Below are 22,402 nucleotides of genomic sequence, written 5' to 3'. Positions count from 1 at the left end.
TTGCTCAGGATCCAGCTCTGGGTTCTCCTGCTAGCCTGAGAGATTACCTGAAAGTATTTGACCCTCCTCCCCCATCTCACCCACCCAAGCTAGTTAGTCATGGACAAGACAAAAAAGCGGAGGATTATACAGCCAACCCTGGTAAAACTGCTCCCTAGACACAGAGGTGACTGATGATTGTTTGGATTTGAAGGGAGTTTTGTTGTTGCTTTTGGGTTGCTGATTTTTTTTTCTATCTCTGCATAAATAAGGCACTCCTGGGAACTAGCCCTGCATGTCCCTAGTGTGCCCCTTCGTAATCTTCTGGTTCCCTCTTTCTGCTCCCCACTGCTTCCACATTTCAGGAAAGAAGAAAGGACAGTATCTCAGAGCACATTTGACATAGGAGAAATACTTTCGGTTCTCTTTTCCTCATTTGGGCGGAGCCCTCTCTGCTGAGTTAGAGTTCAGGCTGACTTCCTGCTCTCAGCTGTGGGCCACAACTCAGGGTCTGGAAGCCTGTGAGGAGACCAAGGATCAGAGCTCACCCTCCCGTGACCCTGGCAGGAGTTGAGAGACAGAAGGTGGCAGCTTCAGCAACAGGTGAGTCTTTCTCCCTCTGTAACTTTGCCCTCTGACATCTTGGGTGATTTCGTGTCTTGATTAAGTGGCTGCAGCTTCAGTCAGTCCAAAGCCCTGGACGTGAAGACGTTCTGCACTGCAGTTAGAGAGGAGAGACAAGAGAGAGTAGGGAGAGGGAGAAACAGAGACAGAGAGACAGTCAGAGAGAACACTCGGAGTTTTTAAAACTGAGTAATATATCTGCTAACAAGGCCAGCTTGCCATAACCCACAGTCATAACGTTCTTGTGTGCAACACTGTGAGCTGTCAGAAGGAGACTCTGGTCACACCTGTCAGGGACTCCTGGCGACCTCTATGACATGATTCTGTTGTTATCTCATGAAATCTGAGTGTTCTCAGTCCCTCTGCCTCTCTCTGCTTTCGCTAACTCACCTCAGGGAAGAAATTCAAAGAACAGATTCTCAGGGTCAGCAGCTGGGTCCCCTCTGTCCTGGTCTCCTACCTGTCTGGCAGGACTTGTCACCTAGGAAGCTGTCCCAGGCTCACTCGTGGTCTGAGCTCTCCCTGTCAGATTTTGATCCAAGGAAGAAAAAAAGGCAAGAAAGGCCCTGGCTAGCAGCGGCCACGGCAAGCTGCATGTTTTTATTTTCACTTCAGCGTCCTGTCCTAGGAGGGTGATTCCTCTGACAAGGAAATGGTCGACCTCTGTCTGCTCCACAGTGGTGATCAGACAGAAACAGTGTCAGTCGGGGTGTTTGCTACTGCACAGGAAGTGATACATTTCCAGTACTGCTGTTGAACCTCGGACCTCGACTGTGCTTGACTATGTGTCTCTGTCTGTTTTAAAAACTTTAGAATTGAGGTTTTGCTGTGTCTCCTGTGTCTCTCAGGCTGGCTTTGAACTCATTCTACAGCCCACTCTGGCCTTGAACTTGTGATCCTGTCTGTTGTTTGGGTCTTTTCAGTGACTGGGGTTTCAGGACTGCACCACCAGGCCTATTTCATAATCGAATGTGGTTTATAAACTTTCAAACCTTGTGGAAATATAAAAAGGATAAAACCACTTTAGCTGGCCCTCCTACACACTCCCCACAGTTCCTAGTCTAGGGTTTAGCCTTCATATACATATTAGAAAATTTCACTTTGTCTTTTTATCATGCCATGTAGGCTGTTGTGAAAATTGTTATGTAGCCCAGGCTGGCCTGGGACTCCCAACAGAGATCCACCTGTTTCTGCCTCACAAGTACTGGGACTAAAAGTGCAATCATTGTGCCTGGTTCTTCTTTATCTTCTAAAACATATATACTCTGTGTGTCAGTATGTGTATGTGTGCATACTTCTAGGAGAGAGAAGCAGAGTGACAGAGAAACATACAGACAGACAAAAACACACACACATGAGAGAGAGAGAGAGCCATTAGGTCAGGTGTCTTTGGAGGCCAGAAGAGGGTATCAGATCACTGTGCTTGCAGTACAGATGGTTCTGAGCTGCCAGACATGGGTGCTGGGAACTGAGCTCCCACCCTTGGGATGAGCAGCCAGCGTTCTTAACTGCTGACCTCTCCAGCCTCTTTATCTTTTCCTTTGCTTTTCTGTGCATAACTTATTTTCATAAATATTCAATGTGTATTTTCATTTTGTACTATTGTTCTGCATTTAGAGCCTTAGGTTATTTAAAAAGTAGAAACCGTATCTAAGTCCTCACCAGAACGTTTGCACATTTATTTCATTCTTCTTTTTTCCAGCTACCTGCTATTCAGGGTGTGTGTGTATGGACCAAGAGATTCATAATCTTAATTATGTTTATTTATGTATGCATGTGTGTGCATGTGTCATGGAGTCAGGGACAATGTAGAGGAGTTGGTTCTTTCCTTCTACCTTGTGGTTTCTTGGGTACAACCAAAGTCATCTGCCTTGGTTGCTGGCTCCTTCCTTAACCAAGCCATCTTGCCAGTCCTCACCATGAGTTTTACACCTGTTGCTTTTGATGGACATTTAGGTCACTACCACAGTTCACTGTTGCTAGCAAGCTGTAAGCACAGGGGCTATGTAATTCATTTTCCTTACTTTCATCATACTTCGTTCAACTTGTGTCTAAATGAAACAAAAGTGGAGTTCCTGAGTCAAAGGGCAGCAGTGACCCCTTGCTCTTAGATGCTCTTAGGAGGCAGCATCAATGCTCTTCCTGCCAATAGCAGATGAGATGAGGAGTCTCCCCTCTCTCAGCCCGAGACTGCAGAGGCCACAGACATGTGTGCTCATTTGTATTCTCCCTATTAAGTGGTGTATTAGTTAGGATATTTTATTGCTGTGAAGAGACTCCATGACACAGGCAACTCTTCTAAAGAAAACCCTTCCACTGTGGTGGCTCGCTTACACGTTCAGAGGTTCAGTGCATTGTCATCAGGATGGGGACCAGGGCACCAGGTAGAGAGATGCGGTGCCGGAACTGAGAGCCCTATATTTTGACTCCGAGGCAACAGGAAGTCAGCTGATTGCCACACTGAGTGAATCTTGAGAAAAAGACCTCAAAGCCCGCCCCCACAGTGACACAGTCCCTCCAACAAATCCACACCTCCTAATAATGCCAGTTCCTTTGCAGGCCATTTTCTTTCAAAACTCCTCAAGTAGGAAATATGTTTCTTTCCCTGTGCACTGACTGGGAAATTCCCTCCCCTAGGACTGGTTTACTTTTCACTAGCCTTAATCAGATTCTGTGTGTTTGCTAAATATGCTGGAACTGTGGGTATGACCCACCTGTGTGACTACATTGCACTTTGTGTTGGTGAGTTCTGTCCTCTACAAAGCTAAAATTGAAATTTAGTATCAGTCATGTAAGGAAGAAGCATCCACAAATAAATCGATTCTGGAAGGCACTGACAAAATCAAGCATTGTAGCGGTTTTGTGTCTCTGATTTCAAAACCTGGGTTGGAATCCAGAGTTTCTGTTTACCAGGCAAGTTCTCAACCACTGAGCTATATCCTCAGCCCTTTTTTTACTTTTTAATTTTGAGACAAAGGATCAATCAGTTGCCCAGGCTGAACTTGAAACTGTAATTCCTCTGCTGCCGCTTTCTGAGTAGCTATGCCTACAGGCCTGCACCGTCAGGCCTGACATGAGTGTTTGTTTGGTTTATTCTGACCACAGTTCTATGGTCTTGGAGTAACAGATATTAGTCTAACTTTTTCAGAGAAAGTTTCTTTTCTTCTTTCTGTCTCCATTTTAGGCAAAAGTATTCTACACGGTAGCCACATTAGGCTCCCCAGTTCTCACTGCTCCCGATGCTTTCCTCTTTCTGATTTTTAGCTTTCCATTCATAAGGGCTGTCTCCATCTCTTACTACATGACAAGGACTTAAATTTTGAGTAAGGTTTGTTATTTGTCATTTCTAAGTTTAAAAGTCGTGTGTGTAAGAGTGTGCGTGTGTATGTATGTGTCTGTCATGGCACATATGCGTAGATCAGAGAACAACGTCGGGTGTTGGTCTTCATTTCCCATCCCGTGTGAGACAGGTTCTCTCCTTTGCCTCTGTGTCCACTATGCTGATTGGATGGTGAAGTTTGCTGGGATTCTCCTGTCCCCATCTCCTATTGAGCTGCAGACGTTGTTGGAACTGCAGACATGCCTGTGGTATCTGACTTTTTTTTTTTTATAGCTAAATTTATAACCTTCTTTTTTTTTTTTTTTGGTATCTGACTTCTATATGAGTTATGGGGATTTGAACTCACGTCTTTATATGGGTGGGTCAAGCCACTGAGTCACCTCCTTAGTCCTGATTTAGTTTTTTAAATTATATTATTAATTCATGTGTATGTGTGATTTGCCTGCATGTACGTCTGTGCATCACGCCATGCCTGGTGCCCTGGAAAGGTATACTATGGTTAGGCTCCCGGGAGTTACAGACACTTGTGAGTCATCGTGTGCGTGCTGGGAACTGAACCTGGGTCCTCTGGAAAAGCAGCCAGTTCTTTTAACCACTGAGCCATCTCTCTACCCCATAATTTCTAGGTTTTAAAGAAACAGATTGTGTGAGGGGTAAAATGGTTCTTGCAACGAGTCTTAGGTTGTCAACAAGATTGTGTAAGATCTTCTGTAGGCTACGTTTGTTAACTTCCTGCCCATCTTCTCCCCCGTTTATATAAGTTTTGAGATGCTTTGAGGAGAATTTCCTAATGTCTTCTGGTCATTCTTCCAGGTGAGGTCCTCCTGCGTCTTCCAGTCTGCTGTCCTTTCTTCACTGTCTTCTTGCTGTGGTTTTCAGCCCATCTCACTGATGGTTGGACCTGGGCCGCTCACAGCACGTTTAGCTTTCCACAAGATGTAATGCAGGATCTAAACACGTTCTTCTAATGTCCGTGCCACTTATGCCAGATTTTTCTCAACAATGAGAGGAAATAGAGGTTGCTCGAATCTGCCCTCAGTACAGTTCTGGTGGCCATCAATTGTCTGAAGCCCATTTTCACAGTTTATGGCCTAAGTTCTGGAAGCAACCTATGAGGGTTTTTTTTTCTCCCTAAGTTTTTCTTACATCTTTATTGTAATCTGTCTTTATTTTTATTGTTGCTTTTTTATTGATCCTATTTAAATTTTCCTGGGTTTGTAGGTTGATGTCATTTATCCATTCAGGAAATCCCCAGTCACTATTTCTCCATGTATTACTTTCTTATTCTCTCCATTTCTGTATCTTTCCTCCCTTCCCCTTTCCTCCCTCTTTCCTTTATCTCATTGTCTTAGAGTATTGGGCTTCTTTTCTTTTGAAAAATGATTTATTATTTATGTGTATGAGTGTTTTACCTGTATGTATGTAAGTGCACCACATGTGTGCTTGATGTCCACGGATGGCACAGAGGGTATTAGATCCCTTAACACTTTAGTTATGAATGACTGTGAGCCACTATGTGGATGCTAGGGATTGAACTCAGATCCTCTGACCACCGACCTATAACTCCATCCCAGAGAGGAACAGGTTTCATTCTGACATTTTCATGCAAGTGCACCAGTGTTTCTCTCTCTAGGACTAAAGGGATGAGGCAGGTTCCATGTCCAGATCATCTCTGATGCTCTTTCAAGATGTATTTTCATTTACGTCTTTATTATATGTTAGCTGGATGTTTTCTATCGTTCTGTCTTCTGGATCGTCCCTTCACCAATAGTGTGTTGTTTTGTTTTTCTAGTCTTCTCTTAAAACTTTTCATCAAGTTTGAGAAATCAGAGAGCTGGAGAGATGGCTCAGTAGTTACGAGCACTGGCTTCTCTTCCAGAGGAGTAGGCATGCATATCAAATATTGCTCTCCCAAGCCGTCTAGTTTTGGTTTTTGATTTTTCAAGATAGTGTTTCCTTGTGTAGTCTTGGCTGTTCTCAAACTTGCTCTATAGACCAGGCTGGACTTGAACTCACAGAGATTCATCTGCATCTCTTCCAAGTGCTGGGATTAAAGGTATGAGCTTACTCTGTCTCTTGAGGTGCTTTTAATATTTTTTTTAAAAATGTAGTATTATTGTTGCTACAGTTTTTATTATACTTAGTGAGTGTGTGTGCATGTTGGGTGATTCTCTGTGTGTGTCTGTGTGTGTGTGTACACCCATGATATACGAGTGGGCATGATGCTCATGTGTATGCATGTGTTCATGATGCATGTGTTTGTGGTGTGTGTGTATGTTTGTGTGCCTGTTCGAATATATGGAGGTCAGAGGTCAACTTTATGTATCATCTGGGTGCCTTTACTTCCTGAGACAGCTCTCTTACATGCTTATTCCCAATGCTTGCAAAATTATGTGTATTTACTTTGGAAGTATAAATTTTTAGTTAAAATTATTAAAATAAAATAACAAAACCCCACTTTTGTCATCCTCTGGAAGTCATCTACACAAATGAACATCTCACAACACTCTAGGAACGCAGAACATGATGTGAATTGCCTGAATTTAAAAGAGGTGGTTCCTGCCTGGAATCTCAGCACTTGAGAGATTAACAGGAGAATTTCTGTTAGTCTGAAGCAATACTGGTCTATAGAGTAAATGCTAGGCAAGTATGGGCTACATAGTGAGTCAGTGTAGGCAGAACTTTCCTCTCCGGACTACCTGCTCCCAAATAATCAGCAGCCACATCCAAAGTAACTAACTCACAGACTTAATATAAATTACAAATACTTAGCTAATAGCTCAGGCTCATTGATACCTAACTCTTATATTTAAATTAACCCATATTTCTTATCAATGCTTTGCCACATGGCTCATGACTTTTTCCTCATTTTTGACACATCCTTTCCTTGGATGCTGGCTAGCATCTGTTTTGACTCTCCCTTCTTCTTTCCATCATTCTCCTATTTTGGCTGTCCCATCTATAATGCATGCCTGCCTACTGGCCAATCAGGTTTTATTAAACCAATCTGAATGACAAATCTTCAGTTTGTGAAAGGATTCTTTCACAAGATTTCTCCCTTTTTGTCCAACTAAAAAAGGTTTTAATTTTAATATAGTAAAGTTTTATATAACAAAAGCACTTACTAAGTAAAAATTACAGTTCAAAAAAGACTCCAGAAAGATGAAGTGTTACCTAATGACAGGGACATCAGGCTGTCTGGACAGTCACCCAAAGTTCCTCTGTACCATTGCAGCATCCAAATCTGACCTACAGGGCTAGCATGTCTGAGAAACATTTCTGTGATGCAGGAAATTCTAAAAGTCTGTCCTACCTGTCTTAGCAAAGTTCAGCAGTCACCATTTTTTGTACTATTGGTCCAGTTTGGACTGTCAGAAATTGAGGCAAGGGTAGTTTCTGTTCACATGGCTAGCCTTTGTCATAAAAAAGGAAAACTCATATGAGTTTTTTAATACCTATCATCTTCTTTGAAGTAGATTGGTGCTGCCAGGAATAGACATGTCTCACTGTCATGAAAAACCTTTGGTTGTTAAACACATTAAATACCATATTCTTTAGGTCTTTCAAGTGTTTAAAGACAACCTATCTATCTAAATATATCTGCTTATGACTTTAAAAACATATCTAACATGAGTATAAGTTTGACTATTATAGATGACTATTAATTTATATTTTTTAATTATATGTTAGATTTTAAATGAATTACATGAGCACAAAAACCCAAACAAGAGTAGAAACATAAATACTGTGCAGGAAAATGAACTTTAAATGTGCATCAAAATACAAAAATTCATACATATGTAAACTATTTAAGACTAGTAGCTGTTGTGAAAGTAGATTCAATAATCTACACTTCTATCCTATCCTTTCTATATACCCCTTATTTTTCAGAAGGAGATTCATGAATCTAATCTCTTTTGTCCAACTTTTTTTTCTGACCATTACTAAATGCAACTGGTAACCAACCCCCTTAAATAATAATAAATATCCATAACCAAATAACTCATTTTTTGGACCATGGGCATAGATTTCTAGACTACTTCCTGTTGCTTGGGGGCATTGGTAATCTTTGGGGGAACTGAGAAAATTTAGAATAATTATTATGTCTTAACTGTAGTATTTTGTGAGGCTAGATCATCATAGTCAGCAGCCTGGAAGCTGTTCTGGATGCTGGATCACCTGGACCATCATTTTCATTGGTGTTTAGTTTCCTTGCTCTGAAAATACATGACTTTTAAAGGTAACATACATATTTGTATTGATACAAGTATAGATTGTACACTGTACACAAGTCAGTTAAAGATATTTTTGCTATGTGTTTGAGCAGGTAAAATACATATCACATATCTTATAGTTCTTTTAGGTTTATTTTTTGTTTGTTTGTAGCCTGGATCTTTCAGGGTAGGGGTTTCCTTGAGCAAACCTGATTTTTTTTAACCCAGAATGAATCCACAGCCTCTCATTTTCTGTGGAAATAAAAGCATAACCTTTCCCCCAAAGTAACATATTTTTGACTTAACTTTTGAAGTCAAGATATTTATAAAATATATAGGTTGGTTGAATCTAGCAGTTATTATAATCTAGTGTCTCTTAGCAGCCAAAAATTCGAGGACACCATATTAACATACAGGGTCCAGACTCTGTGTATTTCCCATCTTGATGGAGGAGTTACTTTTATTTAATAAAGAAACTGTCTTGGCCCATTTATAGGCCAGCCCTTAGGTGGGTGGAGTAAACAGACAGAATGCTGGGAGAAAGGAACAGAGTCAGTGAGTCGCCATGATTCTCCCACTCCAGACAGATACAGGTTAAGATCTTTCCTGGTAAGCCAGCTCATGGTGCTACACAGAATATTAAAAATGGGTTAGATCAATATATAAGAGCTAGCCAATAAGAGGCTGAAACTAATGGGCTAGACAGTGTTCAAAAGAATACAGCTTCCGTGTAATTATTTTGGTGCATAAGCTCGCCATGTGGGCGGCTGGGTGCTGGGGACACAGCCTTGCCGCTCTTATTACAACACCATCTTTACATGGCTAATTATATTTTTATTACTCTATACCTTTTTAAAGGACCTTTTCTACCTTTTTTCTTTTCTCTCTCAAACCTACATATATTTTTTTAACATACTGTAATCCATTCAGAGTTTTTTCTGTCTGAATCTGTCTTTACTGTCTATCTATAAACTTTTCTGTCTGAATGAGCCAAACCCCTTAAGCTGCCATGCAGCATGTTGGCAGAGCTCTCAAGCCTGCTGGCAATGGCGGGGAGAGTCTCTGTACTGTGGGCTGTAGGGGAGACCGCGAGAACCTGTCACATGACTTAGCTCACAGCAGTTGGCTTCTGGGTCCATCTCACAGGCAGCTGTTGAGAGAAGTGACTGGCAGGAGACTGTGAGACTGGATCTCTGTGTTTAGAAACTTTTTTATGCTTTTTTATGTGGATCGATGGCCACAGAAGGTGCCATTTGTTGGCTGAGTTTTCCTGTCCCTGAGATGCTCTCAAATAATCACCTAGAGGACTAATGTTAATTACGAATGGTTAGCCAGTACCTCAGGCTTTTTATTATCTAACTCTTAGATTTAAATTACCCCATGTTTCTTATCTATTGTTTGCTCTGTGACTCATGACTTGCTACCTCATTCTCTACACATCCTGCTTCCTTGGCTGGCATCTCCTTGGACTCTACCGTTATTCTTCCCTTTGTTTTCCTAGTTTGGTGGTCCCAAGGATAATTCTTGCCTGGCTACCAGCCAATCAACTTTTTATTAAACTAATATGAGCAACAAATATTGACACTATACAAAAGGATTATTTCACAGCAAGTCTCTCTCTCTCTCTCTCTCTCTCTCACCCATTCTATTCTTTTTAAAGGAAATTTTTTTTAATTTCTTTTCCAGGTATATCATTATGAATGTTGATTTTTGTACCCTATAACTTTACTGAATCTATTAATTGGTACTAATATGTGTGTATAATCTTTGGGATTTTGTACATATAAAGTAATGTTACTTTCAGTTTTACTTACTCTACCTTCCTCCCTCCTTCCCTTCCTTCCTTCTTTTCTTCCTTTCAGCACAGTATAAGGGAGACTGCTGAGAGTGAACGTCCTTTCCTTGTCCCTGACAACAAAGGTAAACGCTCTAAGCTTTGTGCTTTTGAAAATAACATCATGGCTTCCCCATATATGATACTTATTATACTGAGGTACAGTTCTTCTCGGCTGAATTTTGAGAGGTTTATTTCTATCATGAACGCATGTTGAGTTTGGCTAATATCTTTTCAGCATCTGCTGGCGGGACATGGTAAATGTTTGCATTGTATTAATGCGATGATTCCCATTTACCCTTTTGCAAATGTTGAAGCTTTCTTGCTTTGCAACATCCTGTTGAGATGAGAAGAAATGCCTGACATTTGTAGAAGGATTTCTGCATTAGTTTCCTGTTCATGAGTTTTATAAACAAGGCTAAGAGGCTCCTTAGTCACAAGTACCAGAACATTCCTCTTAAGTTAGGAAAGTGTCAATTTGGTTAAATATTGTGTCTGTGACACAGGATGGCTTCTTCTGAGCCTGGACCTAGCGCTGTTTAGGATTCTTGGTCTGTCCAGGTTAGAAGCTATGCTCTGGAGTTAGGCAGATGGCCAGTTTTACTGTTGGCCTAGGTGAGGCCATAGGTTAGGCTCTGACCAGATGTGTGCCTTGCTATTGGGCTGCTTGGATGGGTAGAGCCAAGATTATGCTTTGCTGTGAGGCAGAGCCAGCACATTGTCCTAAGGAGTGAGCTGTCTCTGTATCCAGACTGGAACGCTGGCTAGGAAGACCTGGTCAGTGTGGTCGCAGGACAGATGGAGGCACAGCCTGGCTTTGCAGATCACAGCAGTTGACTGGGTTCTCCCATAGGATGTCACTGATAGTGAGGGCACAGCTCCATCCCCAGTCGGCCATCCCTGCCCCATTCTTTGTTTCTCCTTGGTCTGCTGGTGAGTCATCCAGTGTTCTTCATTGAGCAGAACAGGTGGAGCCCTCCCATGGGCATCTTAGACTTCTGGGGAGCTGTATGCTCTCATTTGGTTCTGTTTCCCCACTATAAAGAAACTTTATATCCAGGGTCACCACCTTGGTAACCTGTTCCAGTCTGAGCAAGGGGCAATGCAGTCAAAGTGAAACTGCTTCTCTTGTCTTTCTGATGTGAGTTTTGCAGCCCATGTCTAAGGTTTAGTCTCCTCCTCCAGTTCCTGGGGGGCGTGGGATAGTTCCTGCTTGGTTATTCTGTGCTGAGAGTTAAATTCATGGACTTCCTGACATCAGCAAGATATCTTTCTAACCTAAGTATTGTCTATCACCTCCTGACATTCCTGTTCAGACCATGGGAACATCCAATTATACAGTGTTAGTTGAGGTTTCTATTGCAGTAATAAATCAACATGACAAAAAAAAAAAAAACTGGGAAGGAAATGGTTCTTTTGGCTACACATTCACATCACAGTCCATCACCAAAGGAAGTCAGGACAGGATCCTGGAGGCAGGAATCTGAGCAGAAACTATGGATTAGCACTGCTTACTGGCTGGATCCATTTGCTTTCTTATATACCGGAGGACCAGCTGTTCAGGGCTGACAATGCCCACAGTAAACTGAGCCCTCCCACCTCCATCATCAATCAAGAAAATTCTTCCCAGACTTGCCTACAGGCAGTCCAGAAGGAGGCATTCTCTTTTTCAATTGAGGTTCCTCTTTTCAGATAATTAGCTTGTGTTAAGTTGACAAAAAAACAAAACCAAAATTTTAAAACCCAAACCAGCTAGGATACAATGTGTGTTTGTTCTTCACAATATCTGCCTTTTCCCATGCTCCAGAGGGGAGAAAATGCAGCCTGTCACCTTTAATGATCTGCTCATCTTTTTGGATATCCACTCTCACATTTTTTGACAGTTTTATGAGTATAATTTACTTGCAATATAATTTCCTATTTTAATGTACATTCCAATGACTTTTACAGAGCCATGCAACCAGCAGCACAATCCAAGTTTGGATCTTAGGCCTTACCCATCCCATGAAGAACCCCTCAGAGCTGTGGACAGTCCATTCTTGGTCCCATTAGTCCATGCAACCACACATACATCTGTCTCTCTAGAGAATTTCAGGGCATTTTATAGATATAGAATTATCCATTATGTGACCTCCTGTGTTTGGCTTCCTTTATTAAGAAAAACTATTTTTGAGATCCATTCACTCACAGAATGTATTAGCTTTTTTTCCTTTTATTGAGGAATAGTATTTCATTGTATAGCTTGTTCAGGTTTATTTTTCCACCCTCCAATGAAAGTACATTTCCACTGTTCCTAAGTTTTGCTCTCAATAATGCTACTAGAAATATTAGCATATAAGCTGCTTAGAATATTCCTTCTCACATGTACAGGAACATGTAGTAGTGGAATTTTTGAATCATAATTAATATTATGTTTCACTTTATTTTTGTATGTGTGTGGATGTGCAGTATACAAGCATGTATGTAAAAACATTCATATGTGTGAGGGCTTATGTCTACAGATGCACATGTATGACTGTGCACATGTGTGTAGAAGTCAGACGTTGATGCTGGGAGTCTTGTCCATCTCTCTCCATCTTATATAGCAAGGCAGGTTCTCTCTCACTTGAACCCAGAATGTGGATACTTATTGGGCTTAACTCATTTTATTTATTGGGGTTAACTCAAGACCACCTATCTAATGTGTGTTAGTTCTTTATAGTCTTTCTTTCATTTCCACACGCATGTAGTCCAAGTCCTGATAACCATTTCTCCATTGTATTTCCCTCCAGGATGTCCACAGCACACGAGAACACAGAATCTATATTCCGGATTTTCAGAGTATTTAAATTGGACATTTCAGGTGCAATAAAAGATTTATTTCCTTTCCTAGAGGTCCTCCGTGACAACAATGTCATCAGCAATAAACAGTATGAAGTAAGTAAAGTTTCTTACATCCTGACCCAGAAAAAAAAAAATCCAAATTAAGTTACACTTTGATATCTTGAACCAAACTGGATGACTGACGGTTTAATTTAAGATTGGACTTTAAAAAAAAATAAAAAATGATGGATTTAATTTTTAAACAAAGTTTTCACCTCTCTGCGTGTGTGTGTGTGTGTGTATTCACATAGGTGCTGGTGCCTACAGAGTTGAGTCAAGATCTCCAGATTCCCTGGAACAGGAGATACAGGCAGTTGTGAGACACCTGATGTGGGTGCTGGGAATCACCCTGGGTCCTCTGTAAGAGCAGCACGTGCTCTTAACCACGAGCCAGCTCTCCAGCCCTGGACCCAATTTTTGACAAAGGATTATTGACAAAGTTTTCATAGCACTTTGTACAGATATTAGTTACAATAATAAATTCATGAATTGTGCATCAGAATTCTGAACTCAGGTTTAAAATCTGTCTTTCCGGGGAATGTCATGTATCAGGTAAATATTTCTGCAAGTGTTCTCTCATTGTATCAGCTCCTTTATTTCTTTTTATTTTTGCTTTATGAATATTTGGCCCTCCAGTAGAGTTCACGGTCAGAGGAAATGGACATCTAGTTTCCTACAGGAGGAAAGGTGGTGTCAGATTAACAGGACAGCATTGGCCACCTGCCATGTTAGCTAACTGGTTTTTGTTGTTATTTTTTGAGAATGCGCCTATTTTATTTTTATTTTTATGTGTACAAGTATTTTGCTTGTGTATATGTGTGCATACCATTTGTGTCCCACAAAAGAGCACCAAATCCCTTGTTTTTTAGTTACAGGTGTTTGTGAGGTGTTGTGTGGACTCTGGGAACCAAACTAGGGTTCTCTGCAAGAGCAGCAAGTACTCTCAAAATGAACCATATCTTTAGTCTCTCCATTCTAAAAAACGCATTTATTACTTATTTATCTATAAGTATGTGTATATTTGTATTGTGTGCACATGTGTGTATGAGCCTGCTGCTCTGCATGTGTAGAAGTCAGAGGACGGCCTGTGGCTAATTGGCTCTCCTCTTTCACCATCTGAACCCCACTGACTGAACTCAGACCATCAGGATTGGTGACAAGTGCCTGTAATCCACTGAACCATCTCACCAGCCCCATTGTAAACCCTTAGCCCTAGTGTTCCTTTGTTACAGAAAGTGGCCCTTCTTATATGTCATAGAAATGATGCTTGGAGCTCAAAGTCACTAGCTAGTATTTTCACAGAGAAAATATGCACTTGTTTCATGAAGTAGCCATGCAAATATAAAACTTTTCACTAGAAGATATGTCTGTTGCGGACTGAGGTGCACTAACTACAATTGTTTCCTAGGGTTCTTCTGTGACCTGGAAGTCTGCATTTACATTTTCTCCATTAAATATCTTTAAAGGATTTTCAAGAATCCCATGGAAACCTGATCCCTTTACGAAAAGTGGTCTACAGAGTCTTGGAAGAACTGGAAAAGAAACATGACCTGAAGGCTCTAGGGTTATTGTTCTGTAAGCAAAATATGGAGGCATACCCTGATTTGGAACACATTTTTGAAAGATTTAAAAATGGTAATTGGGCTTAGTATCACCCTTGGAGATCACAGTCCTTATTTCCCCTCAATAACCATATATTAAACATCTATCATGTGTCTTATACAGTGTAGCACAATCTGAGCTATAGCAGTTTTAAAACTAACATGTTATGTATCATCACAACTCTTATATCTAGTAGCTACAGCTCACATCCTCCCGAGGTCTGGTAGGCTGGGTATTTAGGTATGAGAGCCCCATGAGCATCAGGCTATGGAGAAAAGGACAGGAAGAACTGAGTCCCAGTAGGGTAGCCCTGCTGTGTCTCTTATAATATTATACATAGGAGTCCATCAGGTTCACTACCCCCACCTTGAGTGACAGCTCTACTCTCGGTTGCAGGATCCATCTTAGCTTAGCACCACATGCTCATAGAAATCAACAACGTATGAGCCAGTTCTTCAACCCCATCTTGTCCATCTTTAAAGCCTGCCCATCATCAAGTTCCCTTTGGTATGTGCCAGATCCTAGACCTTCCATCCAAGAAAGATCCCCTTTCTTCTTACAGTTGTGACAGACTGGAAGCCATATTCAGCTTCTTTTTTTTTTTTTTTTTTTCTGTTTTGACATCCCCCTACCCTGCCCTGTGAATACTGGAATAGGAACACAGCAGAAAATGTGTCTTCTACTTTTTTTTAATCTTGACCTTGAGTGTCTCCTTTTTGTTTGGGAAGCATAAAGTCTCCCCTGTGGGAGTCTTCTCTGTCCCAGGACATGCTGGGTGAACTTTGTCATGTTGGACACACTGAAGTTGGAGTGATGGCAAGACTGGAAACTCCTAAATGTGTAATGCAGAAATGCTGCCCCTTGTCCCTGCTAGAGATCTCTAATGGCTCCTCCTCTTCTTCCATCTCCCTCTCATTTCAGTCTTACCACAGAACCAATTGTGGTCCGAAGAAATCGATAGAAGGTATCCGAACTCACAGCTCAGTGTTGAACAAGGTAACTATACCTGGAGAGAGGTTATTATTGCCACAGAGACCAGCAAGTAAAGGTGATCCTTAGCGGAATGTGACTTGGGGAAAAACAGAAAGCAGTAATGGGAGTGGGTATGAACCTGGTGTTACCTTTCCTGTACCGGGACAAATTACCCAGGAGAAGCTGCGCACTCGAATTCTGAGGCTGAAGGAATGAGTTTGAGAACAACCAATTGTACGTAACAAAACTCCCTCAAAAACAAAACAGATACCTGAGAAGTCAATTAATTTCAGTTCATGATGTTAGGAACTTCAGCCCAGATGGTTTGACCTCATTTGTTATGGTGGGCATGACACCAAAGGAAGGGATTGGGAGAAGCAAGGCTGTTTGCTTCATGGTGACCTGGAAGCAATAAGGAGTGGATGTTCCTGTGTCCTTCAAGGATACACCTCAGTGATCTAAGTTTCTTCAGCTCAGCTCTGCCTATTAAAGGTAAAAGCAACACCCAGTAGTGCCATTCTGAGGGGCAAACCTCTAGAACATGAGTTGTGGAAGGAGGAGGCGCTTGAGATCCAAGCTGACCAGCCTCTAGTGGGATGGAGGATACTGGCAGAGCAACCATGGCAGCAGACAGGCAGCCTGATACCCATGATGAAGGAACCTGAACCCAATGTTATTAGACAGATTGAAAGAGACTGACTACTCAGAAATAATTGTGACTTAGAGAAGCTTCTGAAGGAGGTGACCAGTATGGAACTGTGAAAGATGAAGCAGTGTGGTCCACGGTGACATCAAAGAGGAAAAGCTCTGTAAGAGAGATGTCGTGATTTGTCCTGCCCTTACATGCACTGGTCTCTGACACCAGATGCATGGTGATTGAAGTTTTTCCACACCAACCAACTCTCCAGACACCAGTATTTAATTAAATTCAGATAAAATGTTCAGGGCCTCCCTACTTCAGAGACTGGTTACAAATGCTGGGATGTGATCTGTGCTTCTGCTCAAGTGAACATAGATCAGAGGTTGCCATGGCCCCTCAGGCTACAGAACTGTTAGCATAGCTCATGAACTTCAGGAGAATGTTAACTTACAATCCATTAGAAAAGTCATACCTCAAAAATAGTCAGCTAGGGTGAGAGGAGTTGGGGAGATGACTCAGGTGTCAAAGTGCATACAAGCACAGGGCTTGAGTTTGATCCCCTAAACTCGTGTAAAAAGAATAGCTCAAGACACAGGGGCAGGAGCTATAATCCTAGTACCAGGGAGGCAGAGACAGGCTGCTCCCTTGAGATCAATGCCCAGGAAAACTGATAAGGTTTAGTCCAGTGAGAGACTCCATCTCTATAAAAGGAGGTTGATGCCACCTGAAAAATGATACCCAAGGTCATCCTCTGTTCTCTGCACACATACGCACATGAACAATAACCACATGGGAGAGGGACACCCCAAGGAATAGTGGGGAGAGAACACAACACTCTATTGTCTTCCTGGGGCACACCACCCTTCCTGCACTATGGAGTTTGCCAACCCCAAATCTCTCTGAACATAGTCTCATAGGATATTTAATAAAAGTTCCATCATACAGGCATGGTGAATAAAATCAGTAGCCATATTATCAAGTCAACTTCTAGGTCTTCTCACCTTGGAGGTCAGGGTTCCCACGCTGTCATCATGTTTTGTTCCCCTGGCAGCCAGCACTCCATTCCTAAGGACTTTCCAAACTTTACCTCTGTAATGTGCACTGCGGTGTTACTGAGGAAGGCCAGCTATGCTCAAGGGTAGACTGACTCTCTTTTCACCTTAATCACTTGGAACTCACCCAGAATTTGAGGAGCTCTGGCCAGAAACAGGGAATGAAGACCAAAACTACCATTTCTTCTTATGTCACATTGTCACACTTAATGATAGAAGAGATGGATTCAAACACGAGAAATGTTGTTTGAGAGCAACAATATTGCAGAAGAAAGATAGATAGAGGAAGACACACAGCAAGAGAGTGGTAGAGGTGTGGGAAGGACACACAGATTCTTTGAGACAGAGAAAGGAAGAGGGAAGGAGATGAATGAGAGCGGAAAGAATAACAGACAATGGGAGAAGGATCCATGTTGCTATTTTCTTGCTTTGGTTAGCATCAAACACATGTTGCCCTCTACCCCAGCTGGTATAAAATATTGGTATCATTCAGATGCCCAGTTTATAGAAGAGGAAGCTAGTCTTGAGAGAGACTGTGTGTGGAGTGTTCACAGGGGCATATGAAAAGCAAGAATCCAGGCACTCAGGAGGCAGAGTCTGTGTTCTTGACTGTGTGCTGCTAATGTCATGGAAAACATGAAACAGAAGTAGGGGAAATAGAGAAGGAAAATACAGGAAGGAATAGCAGGATTGGGAGGGAATGGAGACAGGCTGTTCCTGAGTCCTCGTGAGAAGACCAGCAGGGACGAGCCATCAGATATATATGGGGAGACCGTTGTATGAAGAGAGGTGGTCCAGAGACTGCTAGAAACTCAGGTAAGGTCTCTGGGCAGGGAAGCTCCGGGGACACGTGCAGGCATGCTATAAACATGGATATGAAGACATGTCACCATCAGGTGCTAGGGTGACCCAGGCAGTGCTTTCTCAGTCAGAGCTGACCCTTACAACCTATGAGAATAGACCTGAGTCTGACCTCAAAAATCATGGCGAGCTTCTCAGCTCCAGATGGGCTTCAAGGGCTCCTTCAGCCTTTGTATCACAACAAACATCTGATTTTTGTTCCTTAGGACCCGGTGACAGCTGCTCTCAAGAAAGCCTGACCTGGTCACCCTCAGGTCCCTCCTCATCTGATGGTCTGTTCTCGTTGACTCTGTTAACATTGCTGTCTCCTCCCATGTGAACTCGTTTGCTTTCTGTTGCTGTGATGAAACCCCATGACCTAAAGCACTGTGGGGAGGAAAAGGTTTACTTCATCTTACAGTTTATAGTCCACCAGGAAGGGACATCAGGATAGGAACTTGAGGCAGGGACTGAAGCAGAGGTCATGGAGGAACGCTGCTTACTGGCTTGCTCCCATGGCTTGCATTCTTATATCTGAGGACCACCCATACAGGGGTGACACCTTCCCATGGTGTAATGTCAATCATCAGTCAAGAAAATATCCCTGCAGATTTGTCTACAGGCCAATCCAATGGAGAAATTTGTCTCAATTTTGAGTTCTTCTTCCTACATGATCCTATCTTGTTTCACTGACAAAACAAAACCAGCCCACACACCTCACACGGGGTGTTCTTTCCTCGTGTTTCTGATGTCCACGACATTTTCTGCATCTGTATCTTTTCCAGTTCAGGGTTTAAATATCAGTGTCTTGGTCCTCAGGTTTGACTAGGAAAGTTTTGTCTCCTGAATATGTCACTCATATTCTGGAATTCACACCTGTCTGTCTGTGGCTTGCTTGACTGACTAGACATGGCCTACATGTTCAGATCCTCTGTCCAGTGGGGCTTAGAGAAGGATGATGAACATGAACATCAGGGAGGCAGTGAATTTTCCCCTCTGCGTTCAGCTCATACGATCATGACACAACTGGACCTCCCAAATGATACCTCCACTTGTTACCAGGGTAACAGCTTGAGAGCCCCTCTCCAGGGAAGATAGACCACTGGGGGAGAAAGCTTTGATGTATTGACGTAATGATTGCTTGCTTGATTGATTGATTTAATTTGATTTTCCGAGAGAGGGTTTCTCCCTGTAGCCCTTGGCTGTCCTGGAATGTGTTCTGTAGAAAAGGCTGGCTTAGAACTCAGAGATCCACCTGCCTCTACCTTCTGTTTGCTGGGATTAAAGGTCTGCAGTACCATGGCCTGGATCCCTTTGATATTTTAATTAGACCATTGTCCTTCCTTAATATAATAGATATTTAAACTATTGCTTATTTAGAATATTCTAAATTCAAGGCATTGATTATAATATTATAATATCATGCTTATAAACAGAACTTTTAATTAAATTACAATTATAAACAACTATCACTATAATAATGATTATGAGTAAGAATATTATAGCCTTTTCTAATATATTAATACAGGTATTCTTGCAATTATCTTCTGAATGACTTTAAAATGATAATGTATTACTACATTTTCAAAAGGTAAAAAGTTCATTTCATGGGATCTAATCTTTTACCCAACTAAGTGTTAAGATTCAATTATGCATTAAGGTCCTGGCAGATTAGAAATGTCTGGGTTCAAATTCTGCCTCTGTGATCCCAGACAGGTTATCTATCCTCTCTGGGCCCTGGAGTCATCTCCTATAAAAGGGATGTAACTGTGGTCCAGGCTCCAGATGGACGTCGTGATGTCATGGAAGAGTGTCAATACTCGTGTTTGGTACTTCATCTCTGTTGTATGTCACTTGTTTCTTGTTGTTGTTACTGATTCAATCATCAGTGTCAATTGTACCTGCTTCCAGAATCTAAGCTTCTCACACTGCATAAATTGGATTTCTTCTCTCAGGATGTCTAACATGGATACTCACTATGAAATCCATTATTCCTCAGGCTGGAGAAGTACCCAGGGAACCCAAACTGAGAATTGCCAATTCTCCAACCCTCAGATTCCCAGTGGTATGTATGCAATAGTATTTATTTTTTTTATTCCATGATTCATCTTTGCAAACACCTCTCTGGCACTTTGAAGGGTTACTGTGAGGATTTCAGGTGGGATATGTCATTTAAGAAGAGATTTCTTAAGATTAACACTTCATTTTAAAATGCTTACAAAGATTTACTTATTTTTGTTTTATCTCTGTGGGTGATACACACACATACACACACACACACACACACACACACACACACATATATATATATATACACACCATGTATGTCCCTGGTGCCCTCAGAGGCAGCCAGAGGGTGTCAGATTGCCTGAAACCGATTTTACAAACAGTTGTAAGCCATCATGTGGGTTCTGATAACCATACCCAGGTCCTTCATATGACCAGCAAGTGCTCTTGACCACTGTGACATCTCTTTCCAGGGTTACCTCTGAAATAATTGTTATATATCTTAAAATCTTTCATTCAAAATTTTTAACATTTGAGACTATAGCAATATATGAGTCTGTATTGTTTATTGTTCTTCTGCAAATGCACAGTATGGGAATAAGAAACACTGAGAGGGTGGGATTGTGGTTAGGGATGAGTAGAGGGACCAGATGCAGGGGGAGAAAGGATGCAAGAGAAACAAGTGAATTCTTGGTGAGTCTGTGTGGTCTGGAGCAACCCTCCCTGGTAATGGCATCCTAACAATGTCATTGACAGGGATTGATGAAGACACAGAAATATCAACCCACCACCCAGATGAACCACAGGGTGAACAATTAGACACCAATGTATGTGTCCAATAGTCTGACCCAGCAGAGACAATGGCTGTGATGGACACAAATGGGGCTAGGACTGTACTCACGCCCACGGCCCTAAAAAAGCATGGGGTCTAACCACTATGGATTGTGACAGAAAGTGTGCACCCAGGTCCACATTGCATGTTAAGTCTTCTATAATTAACTTTTCAATTCAATTATTTTCTCTAATTTAACTTTGTGGAGAAAATATTAAATGAAAACCATGAAACTGTACTGTATATTGTATTATTTGTTCACATCATACCATTGAGGTTGGTGGGGCAGGACAGACAGAATCCACCATGGGCAAGGGAGGTTTTCTGTAAGAGAAGAGAGGACATCAGCCCTGAATTTGTTTGCTCTGGAACTCTTTCCCTACCCAGACCATTACCTCTGGCCTCAGGTCTCTGCTTTCTTTCTTGACAAGTTCCTTTTCTAGCCAGCTTCCTGCAGAATTTCTGACAGGAGAGGCACTTGCAAAAGCATTTAGAGAATAGAGACAGCAAAGCCCAGGCTTCCTCCATCCCTATCTTGGTTCTCAGTTTGGCAGCAGATGCAGCAGCACCACCCTCCATGGCTCCACATCCCTCCTGCAGCCCAACCCTGCTGCAACCCTAATCACCCTGTCATTACCTGCTAGGCTCCTTCAGTCCCTCCCCTGTTCTCAATCCTCTCTGTCTCTGTGTCTCTCAGTCTTCGGGGCTTAGAGAGATCTCTCTCTTTCTATTGGATCCTAATATGATGGGCAAATAAAATACTTACAAAACAAAATCTGTTTCAGTTGTAAGTTTATCTGAAAATGGACTCTCAGAAGACCTCTATGAAATAGTAGACGTGAAAGAAGATACCACCGGCGACAACATTGATGGACTGCAAAGGCCCCAAGCAGCCAGACCGCCAGGCCCAGGTTCTGAGCCAGAGGGTAAGATGGACTGAATATGAGCATGAAGGGCCAAGCTCTGGGAGGGAGCAGAGGAAGGCACTGGTGTCTGATACAAGAAGAAAACTGCTTAGGCACAAAGAAGCAAAGAGAACTCTTGATGCACTGTTGAGACCTGGAGGGGACTGTTAGAAAAATAAACCCTAGAGGGAAAGAGTTGGAAAAGTCTTACCAGGGAAAAGAAAAGTTAAGAAACAAGAGTCAGAGGGGTTGGCTAGGGAGTCACAAAGCACAAACACCTTCCAGGGTGGGGTGGCCACATGTGCCGATGGGGCAGAAGTAGGAACGAGAGATGAGATCAGGGTGAGGGATGAAGGCGGACACTGGGAAAGAGCAAGGCTCTTGGGATCTCACCTGTGGCCTTTCCATCTTCAGAGTCCTGTGAACTAAAAGTCCAACTGAGTGACAGAGATGCAGGCCTGGAGCCTCACATCCCACTGCCCTGCAGCAACGAAAGTAACTATTGTTTACCTTCCTGGATTTGTCTGTCAGGTGGTCTGTAGGTGCTTGGTAGAGCTTTGTTTGGTTTGTTTAAAAAATCTTAATCATTTTCAAACTTGACTATTGAAAAAAGTGTCATGTATTTTTGGAGTTGGGAGTGTAGCTCAGTGGTGGAATGCTTGTCTAGCATGTGTGAGGTCGTTGGTCCAATTCTAGCGC

General features: G+C 42.1%; 1 protein-coding gene across 1 annotated transcript in view; it reads left to right on the top strand.

Annotated features, from left to right (window-relative positions):
- LOC130869283 (nuclear autoantigen Sp-100-like) overlaps positions 1-22,402 on the top strand; it is a 104,892-nt gene that overhangs the window by 42,452 nt on the left and 40,038 nt on the right. Inside the window, exons 11-18 of the mRNA XM_057761285.1 lie at positions 455-582; positions 12,864-12,907; positions 14,320-14,488; positions 15,377-15,451; positions 18,187-18,252; positions 19,959-20,024; positions 21,584-21,724; positions 22,118-22,198. Coding sequence (XP_057617268.1) covers positions 455-582; positions 12,864-12,907; positions 14,320-14,488; positions 15,377-15,451; positions 18,187-18,252; positions 19,959-20,024; positions 21,584-21,724; positions 22,118-22,198 — 770 coding nt within the window. The remainder of the gene's footprint in view (positions 1-454; positions 583-12,863; positions 12,908-14,319; positions 14,489-15,376; positions 15,452-18,186; positions 18,253-19,958; positions 20,025-21,583; positions 21,725-22,117; positions 22,199-22,402) is intronic.

Source organism: Chionomys nivalis, chromosome 2, assembly GCF_950005125.1.
Source record: "Chionomys nivalis chromosome 2, mChiNiv1.1, whole genome shotgun sequence".
Classification (NCBI taxonomy): Eukaryota; Metazoa; Chordata; class Mammalia; order Rodentia; family Cricetidae; genus Chionomys; species Chionomys nivalis.
Note: the sequence above shows the minus strand (reverse complement) of the source record. Positions and strands in the feature narration are given on the sequence as shown.